General features: G+C 44.6%; 1 protein-coding gene across 8 annotated transcripts in view; it reads right to left on the bottom strand.

The window, feature by feature from the left end:
• The window catches only part of dysf (dysferlin, limb girdle muscular dystrophy 2B (autosomal recessive)), a 64,112-nt gene that overhangs the window by 13,981 nt on the left and 39,512 nt on the right, over positions 1-10,619 (bottom strand). For 5 of the 8 annotated variants that reach the window (XM_017437474.3, XM_037976680.1, XM_037976682.1 and 2 more), the window contains 2 exons: positions 10,094-10,153; positions 356-454 (listed from right to left, as the gene is read on the bottom strand). In XM_017437474.3, the coding sequence (XP_017292963.1) occupies positions 356-454; positions 10,094-10,153 (159 nt within the window). The remainder of the gene's footprint in view (positions 1-355; positions 455-10,093; positions 10,154-10,619) is intronic. The other 3 variants (XM_017437477.3, XM_017437480.3, XM_017437479.3) reach the window with 1 other exon arrangement.

Below are 10,619 nucleotides of genomic sequence, written 5' to 3'. Positions count from 1 at the left end.
AGGAGAGCTGCAGACCAGGGACAATCCAGAAATGCTCATGAATGTCAGTTTAGAAGCTATCAAAGTTCTCAAATAAAGCACCTTTTGAGAATGTCAATGTTTGTTGGGAATTATCTTACAGAACTAGGAAGTATTTTTGGTTTATATATTAAAAGTTATGGTTGTTTATTGATTTTAGTGAAAAAAAAATCTCAACTTTTAGGAAAATGCTCCGCGAAATCAGGCATTTTAGCAGCAACAATCACAAAAAACGCCCCCGAAATCCTGGAGGGACTGATTAAAACGTTGAGGATCAGTCTCAGCTCAACATCTGTAAGAGAAGCCATTTTTTTTATTATTCTTTAAGTCTGCGTACCTTCAGCGTGTCGAGACCCTCCTCCAGGTACGTCCCACACTTGTTTTTCTCTCCGACGGACGCGTAGAACTTGCTCCACCAGTCGATGGACTCCTCCACCTGCAGCCGGAGGTTCAGAGACATAAATAAGAGGCGGCGAGTTTCTAACAGGGTTTAAACTGCTAATAAAAAATTTAAAAAGGCGCTAATCTACGGACATTATGTTTGTTTTAACGCTTGTTCTAAGTGTGTTCTGTGGGTCAGATTTGGTACAAATCATATTTTTTTCCTGCTTTAAACTTTGAGTTCTTAGTTAAACATTTGCGTTGGTTTGCTGCCCGACCCCAGAGGTTCGTTTCTCCGTCTGCGGCCACCTGACGGGGGAATTCGCCTGACAGCCGAACCCCGTCACCAACCTTTGACCTTTCAGAGCCGGGTTCTGCTCACCTCTCGTGGTTTTTTCCAGCGATGGCGTAACGAGTCGGAGTCGGCCAACTCGCGTCAACACAAGTAAAAGTCGTCCCTGGTGGCTCCGTGGCATTCAGGTCACGGTGCGCGGCTGTTTGAGGCAATGGAAATGTGCAACGCTGCAGCTGGAAGACGAACAAAGTGGGCGAAACCAACGTGCGCACCAGAGGAGCCGTGTTGTTTTTAAACAAGAAGAAGAAATGTCACGTTCACGCATGAAGAAAAGATCCTTCTGCTGCTTTACTGTAGCTTCTGGGCCCACAGTCGCTCCATCTTTTGTCTTTTCTACATCGTTTAAGAGAAGCAGGAAGGGATTCGTGACTTTAAACGTGTCGGTCGAGCGTCACGGCGCTCACGCAGAACGAAAACCAACGAAAGGTTTGAGCGACGATCGGTCGGATCTTCTCAGATCAGAAGGTGATTCATCCCAAGTTCCAGGCAGAAAACAGAGTCTGGGACCTTCTGGGGTCCAAACAGACCAACATGCAAGCATGAAGCTCGTTCAAGTCTTTAAGACACACGTGTCAAACTGAAGGCCCGCGGGCCAGATCCAGCCCTCTGTAACATCTCATCCGGCCCTCCAGTCTGGTTCAGATCGAGTCTCTGATTCTTATTTAGCTTAAAAAAACTGACGTTTTCTCTGACAGTGACTTAGAAGCCAACAATATATAGTTTTAATTTCTGTATGATCAGGTTTTTGTTGATGGCTTTTTAAAAAAATCTGTTTTAATGTTAAAAACTTCATTTAAAAGCTGAGTGAGGCGTAAGAAATGACAGCTAATGATGTGATTTTTGAAGTTTGATCTATTTGTCTGTGTTCATTAAAGTCTGTTTGCTCTAAATTCTGTATAATCTGTAACTGGGAAAAGGTCATTGATATTTCTATATGAATGATTTGACATAATACATCTAAAACCAATTAATTTATGTAATTTTTAATAAATATTGACCGTGATTGGCCCCCTTGCGTCACTGGGTTTGACACCGCTGCTTTAACAGTTTAAATGTTCGATCTACAATCACTCACTGATGGTTCTGTTTGGGAGAAAAGGTATTTTTTAGTCATTCAGGCCAAAAAAAAAGAAGCATTTTACCAGAATCTTCTGCTATAAATGGGTCAGCTCCCTCAGCCGAACGTTAAACCCCTTCACATTCATCCATTCATTCAAACAGCTCGTTTGTTGTGTTTTATGGTAAAATACACAATAAAAACACACAAAAATGGTTGAAATGTGAGAAACTTCTGTTGTTTCTCTCCAGACGGTTGAGGTTTTATGTTTAGTTCTCAGGTCAGAGATTAAATGTTGGACAGAAATGAAGAAAAAGACGTTGAGTTGAAGAACTTACCCACTGTAACATCTGGAGTCCACGTTAACCGTCAGCAACAAATAAAGACAGAGATTAACTTTAACCTGAAGCAGCAAACAGAAAGCTGACAGATCAGATCTTCTGCAGGGAGACATCTCTTTGATCGACCTCAGTTTGGAGAAATAAACTTTAATTCGATCAGATTTAGGAGCTAATCCAAGCTAAAGTGGATTGCCTACATTTTAAAACGAGTTTAATCTCAGCGGCTCATTCAAGCGCCGTTTTATAAACGTCTACGTCGCAACAGGGTGATTCCAGCAGAAATCTTCCAACATTCCTGCAGGAAGATGGTGATGGTTTTTATAGGATTTATACAAAACCAGCAGGAATCATTTTCTGCTTCACAAACGAGGAGATTTCTCAACTCGAACAGAAAAATGTGACGTTCTGAGCTCAAAGGAGGAGGACAGCTTGGTCAAGTGGGGAAAAAACAGAGCGGGAGGTCTCTTTCATGACCAACACAGACCCTAATGACCCTCAGGATGGAGGAGAGGGAGTTATTTGTAAGAGTTCAGTTTTAAAGCTTGGAACTGAGCTTTCTTTCCCTGTTTGAGTTAAGAAAACTCCTCGGATGAGAAGCAAAATGTCGTCAAGAATCTAAAATAACCCCATCAGGATTCCTGCAGGAAGTGCTACAGCTAGCTGCGCCTGCAAATAACTATAGGATTACGTGTAATTAACCGTAATGCAAAACTGACCACAATGAACTCAAACCACAATGAAACAAAAATCCAAAAAGGGGTTCATTTGTTTTAAGCGGTTTGGTGTTAGCATCGCTCGGATTAGCCGTTAGCTCGTTAAATTCGTCTGTTAAAAGAGATCTCCACTTCCAAAGATCTGAACTGTTTCTTTAACCGCAGTCTGAAACAGGAAACATAAAACATGAACATGTTTTTTTTTGTTTCAACACCTTTCCTGACACTTAATTCACCGAAAGCACGAAGGCGCTCGGCCCAAAACGCGCCGCGCTCCATTAGAGGGAGAAATCCGGGCTAATCCTCGGTGAACGGAGAGGCTGCTGGCACGAAGGGAGGGTGGTTAACGTGTCGGCGTTACAGCCGTGAGTCATGCTGAGGGCTGACAATGTCTTTCTGTTCGCAGGGTGAAACATAGATCTCTGTTTTGAAACGTTGAGGTTTGGATACGACTCGTTTTCGTTCATCTGACGTGATCTGGTTTTTTATTTTTGGCGCGGGGCCGATGAATGATCTGAGTGTGACACACTGGCAACACTGACAGCTGAGAGAGAAGCTGCTTTTCATGTCTGTCTGTTAGCAAAATATCTCCAGAACCAGTGGAACTATTAGATCTGCATCTATAACTAATTAAGTTTTGGAGTCAGTCCAGTTCAAGATGGCCGCTAAGCAACCTTAGCCAACACAAAGATGGCAACAGGTTTGATCTTTGAGGAGAACAGGGAACAGGTGGAGGAGAACCTGGAGAGGTGGAGGCAGGTGGAACAGAGAGGCTGCAAGGTCAGAGGTCACAGAGGTGCAGGACTTCATCTGTCCAGGAGGACGGGGAGTAAAGAGGTGATGAAGAGAGTCCAGGCAGGACGGAGTGGACGGAGAAAAGGTTCAGGAGTGAGCAAAGGTCAAAGGTCAAAGGAAAGGTTTACAGACAGCGGTGAGAGCGGCCATGATGGACGGTTTGGAGACAGAACAGGAAGTGTCAGAGCTGAAGGTGTGGGAGGGACAAGGATGGACAGGATTAGGACTGAGGACATCAGAGGTCCAGCACAGGTTGAAGGACTGGGAGATAAAGACTGAGACGGTTTGGACATGTGCAGAGGAGGGACAGAAGGATGTTAGAGACAAAGAGGACATGGAGGACAGAGGACAGAGTTAGCTGGAGGACGACTCGACCCCTGAAGAAAGAGGTCCGTCTCTTCTCATCGTTTTAAAACCATCTTGGTTCTAAACTCTGACTGACTGATTATTTTCTCACAGAAGTAAAAACTGTGTGTGTGTGAGAAGGAAACACACACACACACACACACACACACAGCAATCAGCCATCAACCCTCCGAGGATCTGGTGACGCACGCGGCCCCCTTTAACCTCCTGCGTAATAACGTAAAAACAAAAGTGCTCTTATGGCAGGAGGCTTTCTCCTGCTTCCCACAGACTCAAACAAACGGGGGAAAAGTACGAAACTCCGGATTTTTCCAAAGTGGCAGCCCGGCATGGAAAGAAGGCGGAGCGTGGGGGTCGGCGCACACACGTCTGAGGCGTGAAGCGTCTGCTGTGTGTTAATGTGCCCTCTGAGCGCCGCCGCTGCCAAACGCTGATGACAGGGGCGCCAGGAGCTGTGTGTGTGTGTGTGCGCCCACCGCTGTTTCAGGGCGTGTTCGCTTCAATCCGTGACTCTCGATTCAGACAGATTAGGGCTGTCGGGTTCCAGATTGCGACATGGATTAAGTGCACGCTCTGGAGATCGACTCACACACACACACACACGGCAGCGGTCTGTCGGGGTGTCGGTGTGGTCGGCAGCCTATCATTACGCCCTGCAGGGAAAGCCAGGCTAACCGGAGAACCTGGCAGTGCCAGGAGCGACTGCGCCGAGCTCCGAGGGGAAAGCCCTTCGTCTGCACCGACTTCCGATACGATCATTAGTTTCTGCAGCTCAGTCCTTGAAGGAATGCTTGTCGCCCGCCGCCTCGCCTGAAACAAAGATCCTGCAAGACTGAGGCCGTGATGGAGACTCAGCTGCTGATGCGACTTCAGACCCTCCAGGATTTCACGATGTTGCGATCGCAACTATTATCACAAAATCCAGCAAACCCCGCGAAATCACAACTTTAACCCAATATTTATTGTTTCTAAAGTGATTCGCCACCGTTTCTGCGGTCTAGTCTCTTCTTTGTGGGTTTGTGTAGCGTGGAATACAAAATAACCCCAAATAACTCAGGAAGAAGACACGTGACGTCACTTCCTGTTAACATCAGAATGCCGGGAGCGTGCAGGAGCAGCGACCGAAGCCAAAATGTGCGCTAATGCTTCACATTTGCCCACAAAGATTTCAGCAAACCAGTTTCCTCCCCAGCTGCAGCTGTTTTGCACGTCCTGCAGTGTAATCATGGAACATAAACGCATCGACAAACACTTTGTGTCTGCAAAACATGTGAGGAGAGCTGCAGACCAGGGACAATCCAGAAATGCTCATGAATGTCAGTTTAGAAGCTATCAAAGTTCTCAAATAAAGCACCTTTTGAGAATGTCAATGTTTGTTGGGAATTATCTTACAAAACTAGGAAGTATTTTTGGTTTATATATTAAAAGTTATGGTTGTTTATTGATTTTAGTAAAAAAAAAATCGCAACTTTTAGGAAAATGTCAGAGAAATCCTGGAGGGATTCTTCAGTCCTTGGAAAATAGTTTTCAGAAACTGAATTATTCTGATTTATTTACTGATCGACCTTTAAGCTCGCTGAGGATAAAAATCTCTTTTCCGAGACAGACTGGGTCCAAGCATGAGGACCGATGGACGCATTTTCTCAAAAAAAAAAGTTGTTTCCAAGTCAAACAGGTCGGCGTGAAGGATGTGGAAAGACCAGAGATCTTTCAGCGGAGCCGCTTGTGAAACGTGTTTTTGTCGCTCGTTCCTCTGTGGTTTAAAGCCAGAGCGGAACGCCTCCAGGACAAATCTGTGGCATCCTTTCAGATAGATAAATAAATAAATGTCTTCCTGGTCACCTAACAGCGTAGACGCAGTTCATACCCAGGTCCTGAACATGTCTCCATTCACTGCTTTAGTCTCGTCCTTTTTATCGTCTTCACTGGAAAATGGACCCGATTCCAAATCTTTCCTTTAACCTGATTGTTTTTGCTTTAACTATCCAAAGTTTTCTGTGACCTGAAGTCAAAAACAAACAACTTTTAACTTTCTAGGTTTCATCAAACCATTTCTTCCATAGTCTTCCTAAAGACTCGGTCCGCGGTCACGCGGTTGTGAGACACCTTTCATCGTCCACGAGACGCTCGGATCTTCCTGCGGCGTTCAAACGGGTTTCCTCCCACCAGCTGCTCAGCTCTCCTGTCCTCGCCGTGACCGGACGCCGTTTGACGGTGGACGATAGTGAGCAAACGAAGGGGCTGTGTTCGACGAGGCACACTTCCTCCCAGCCGCGTTTCCGCGGTCTTTTTAGGTTTCCAAGTTTAGCTAGAACAGCCGTAAAGACGGCTGGACTTTCTAACAGCAGAAGCCTTAAAGCTTCTCCTCTTAGACAACTTCTGACCAATTGGACGACGCTCTGAGCGAACCGCTGGGAGGAAGAGTTCGGCCCGAGCCTCGACTTCTCCTGCAGGCCACAGCGTCGGGTTTGATTATTCTTACGTTTGACTAAAACTCCTTCAAACCCAACATGACTGAAAATGTTTCATCTCTCAGAGCTGCTGGTGATGGAGCAAACTCGATTAATGGGCGACCCACTCAACAACCACCTGGACCACGAGGACAGACCTCGGAACCTACCAACGATCTAAGGCCACGGTTCTCAAACCGCAGCACAGGAACCACTGGTGGACCCCAGGATGGATGTTAGAAGCCCATCTAGTGTTTACAAGGTAAATAAGCCAACTAAACAACATAAACTAGCTGTGACGTAAAGCTTCAACCAAATCTTGGCTCCCAATGAAAGCTACTGAAAGTGGTGATGAAGATCCCTGACTGGTCGATGTAATGATGTGTTGTAACCTGCCGGCAACAAAAGACCTAAAACTGCGAGAAAGTTAGCTTAAAGCTGGTTGTTGTGGGGCAGAACAGAGTGTGTGTGGTGCTGTTCTTAGCGATAAAGACGTGGAACCGCCCCACCAGGGTTCTGTTCATATCTTGAACCGGTCCAACAACTGAAACAGTTTGAAGTCGGGAGGCTTGACGCTTGTTAACCAACAGCTCAGCTCCTTCGTTTAGCCCGGGAGGTAAAATGTGAAGTTTATTTAGCGATTGAAGCATCTTTCGGAGTCGTTGTTAAAGTTTGGACTCTGTTTTGGTAATCGGTGAAAACAATGAGATCTGGGTTTGGGTCAGGATGAAGAAGGAGGTTTGTTTATGTCAGATATAAATGAAGTTTGAACGCCTGTCCTGCCATCCTAACGATGGTACTTGGAGAGCTCGGTAATCGTTACGAAAAGGTTTAAAAACCTCAGATCTGAGGAAACGAGCCTGATCCAGGAGGTTTGGATCAAGAACTCGAGAAGATCCGAGCTAAACCTGACATGAAACTTTTGATTTGAATAACTTCAAACTCTTGTTGAAGAAATGTCGGTTTGACGGACCGTTTCTTGTCTGCAAACGGCTGAAAACTCGCCGCACCAACCGGTACAAGGAGACAATCTGCGTGTTGTCCTCGGTTCAGAGAGCGTTCAGCTCGCCAAGCAGCTTCAAGCCAAACTGCTGCTCAAATGCTTTTATTATCCATCTTCTGCTGTACGCTAAAACCGAATCGGCTGCCAAACACGTAACCGTGGACTCGCAGAACCCGAGCACCACCCAGAACTGCGCGGACACGTCTGAATGACATTCTGGGCAGAAAAATATGTGCGGCGCTCGGCTTTTCTGGACGAGGGCAGCAGCTTACATCAGCCCGCGACTGTAATTAGCAGAACAAGAAAAACAATAATGATTTAGTAAGCTATGTTGACATCTTGTTTCTGGTCACAGTGTCATTAGAGGGCCGTAAATGTGCGTTTCACAAAAACGCCACAAACGCCGCCTGGCACGAAGCCACGTCAGTTAGTGTTTTCCAGCCAGGAAGGATTTATGGAAGCCGAGGCAAACTACAACACTTTCAAAGTGGGATTTTAACCCAATCTGACTGGAGGTTGGCGAAGAACCGGAATAGTTCTGATGGGAAATAATGGGAGAGGAGAGGTGCAGCGAAAAAAGCCACATTATACGCCCGCTTTCTGAGGGGTTTCTGTAATGGAGCTACCTTCTGGTGAGGTCGGTTTTATCTGTAATAAATATTGTCATCAAGCGCGGATCCCACAGATGAGACGTGACGTTTTCCATCTCGGGGATGTTAGATCTCAGATACGCCGGCCGGGGATCGGAGCCCCGGAGGTTCGCGGCGTCGTGAAGCTCCCGACAGACGATCTTCTTCAACTTTTCCAATTCAGAAACCGAATCCGGCTGATCTGCCCTGGAAGCCGGCCTGCAGACCTCGTTGCAGTAATGTGGTAATCATCAGCCGTGCGCCCATGACCCAAACGTTACACAGCCAGAATTTCCCCTCTGGTGCCATGTGATATTAGCCCCTTCTTTTTCCTTCTTCACTCAAACCTTTTCTGATTCTTTCAGCCGCTTTGCCTCTCCCTTTAGTCAATTTCTCCCTCCTTAACCCGCTCTATTCATCTTTCCTTGTGGTAACTGTCGGCGTACGGGGAGTTGCGGTATAAAGGATCTCTACCAGGCTGTTGACTTTGGCCCAAACCAGACAGAAAGCCGAGCCTTTAATATGACTGGTTTCAATATCTGTTCCTTAATGAAACAAATAACTTTGTTTGGAGAGAAAGAAATAACCCCCCAATTACTGCTGAGTGAGGAACGAAAGAGCACTACTGGATACGCATGTTTGTGTGTGCAGTCTGCTTCGGGTCATGCTCAGCCTTTAAATTGGCCTGGCTTAGAAAAATAAAATAAAAGAATGTAACAAGGAGCGTAGTCTCCTGTACGAGTCAGGGATTGGGTTTCTTCTGAAACCACAAGGATTGCAGTGTGTCACTCGGTAAAACCCGGAGTTTTTTCTGGGGTTTTTTTTTCCTGAGAAGAGACCAAGAAAGCAAAATGTAAAAAAAGGTTTTCATTCCTTCCACATCAGCCCTGATCTCTGCGCAGCCGGTGATATCCATCAGTGTCACACTCAGAGTAAACTTAATCAATACAGAAACACACATGGATCATTTATCATTTTAGGACTTTTGTATGCATTTGAGAGGAAGTTGTAAAAAAAAAAAAAAAAAAAACGTGCTTCAGTTGTTAAATCACTGTACTTTTTAAAATATGCAGGTGTATTAATTTTTGTGTGGACCATCTAATCACCTAATAATCACGCTTAATAATCAGAATGTAACCACACTGTTCTACAAGCTAGCTTCGGGAGAAAATTATATCGTTTCTGTTGCGCCACAAATAGGTTTTATTCTCACAGCTCTCTTATTCTTCTGTATAAATTGGTTTTTATAGTTAAAAGCTACTCAAATGTTGATCCCTTAAAGGCCATTGTTCTTACAGGAAGTTAGGCTAACGGCTAATGCTAACAGCACAAATGGTGCTAATAGTTAGCGTACTTTCCTTTGCAATCAAATCATAAATAGGCTCTTAAAACAAAAAGCTTTTTACTGCAGTTTAGTTTGTATTAATAAAATCACTAATTGTTCTCCAAAAACTGTTATTGTGAATGTTCAGCTAACTGCTAATGGTGTTAACTGTTATCATGAATGTTCAGCTAACTGCTAATGGTGCTAACTGTTATTGTGAATGTTCAGCTAACTGCTAATGCTACTAACAGTTAGCATGGTCTACTTTGCACTTTTATATTACAGCAAGTCAAACTAACTGCTAATGCTAAAGACTATGCTAAGTTATGCTAACAGGGCTAAACTTTCAGCTTTTCCATTTTTTCATATCATACTTGGTTTTGATTGTTTCAGTCTGTAGCTGCAGGGACAAACTCAGTTTAATTTACAGTATTATTGTGTGTAATGTCATAGAAATGTTTCAAAAGTCTTTAGATTTAATAAACGTTTGCTGCTCGTTGCCAACGTAAACAGATCTGGATTAACTTTCACTTTCATGTGGAACAGGATGGAGACACGGCAGAGGAGAAGGTACGGTAACAAAAAAAGGGAATATTAAAAAAAAACAGGTTAACATTTTGCATGAATGAATGAAATTAGTTTAAAGGTGAGTGTTACCTACATGAAGGCTGGGAGTAGAGGCTGAAAGGTTAATGATAGCTGAACCGGCTCCGTCTGCAAACTACAAGACATCATGCAAAAGCACAAACACACAAAAACAACAACAACCCACACTTTCAGGTTAGCTGGTTAGGGTTACCAACAGTATTACAGCTTCACGTTTTATTATAAACACTTCTGTTAGACGTTCAGTAAAACATAAAAAGATGCTCGGCTGACGTTTGTTTTCCTACGAGTTGTGGGCTTTGGGTTAACGTTGATAAGAAGCAACAAACATTAAAACTGACACTGAACAGGAAGTTCCTGCATCTTCTCTGGTGTTTTAGTTACTGAAGGGACACTTTGAGACGGCAGCAGGATCTGGTTAGCTGTTAGCTTGACCCTGATTAGCCCTTAGTTTGACCCTAATAAGCCGTTAGCTTGACCCCGATAAGCCGTTAGCTTGACCCCGATAAGCCGTTAGCTTGACCCCGATAAGCCGTTAGCTTGACCCCGATAAGCCGTTAGCTTGACCCCGATAAGCCGTT

Source organism: Kryptolebias marmoratus, linkage group LG7 (assembly GCF_001649575.2).
Source record: "Kryptolebias marmoratus isolate JLee-2015 linkage group LG7, ASM164957v2, whole genome shotgun sequence".
NCBI lineage: Eukaryota > Metazoa > Chordata > Actinopteri > Cyprinodontiformes > Rivulidae > Kryptolebias > Kryptolebias marmoratus.
Note: the sequence above shows the minus strand (reverse complement) of the source record. Positions and strands in the feature narration are given on the sequence as shown.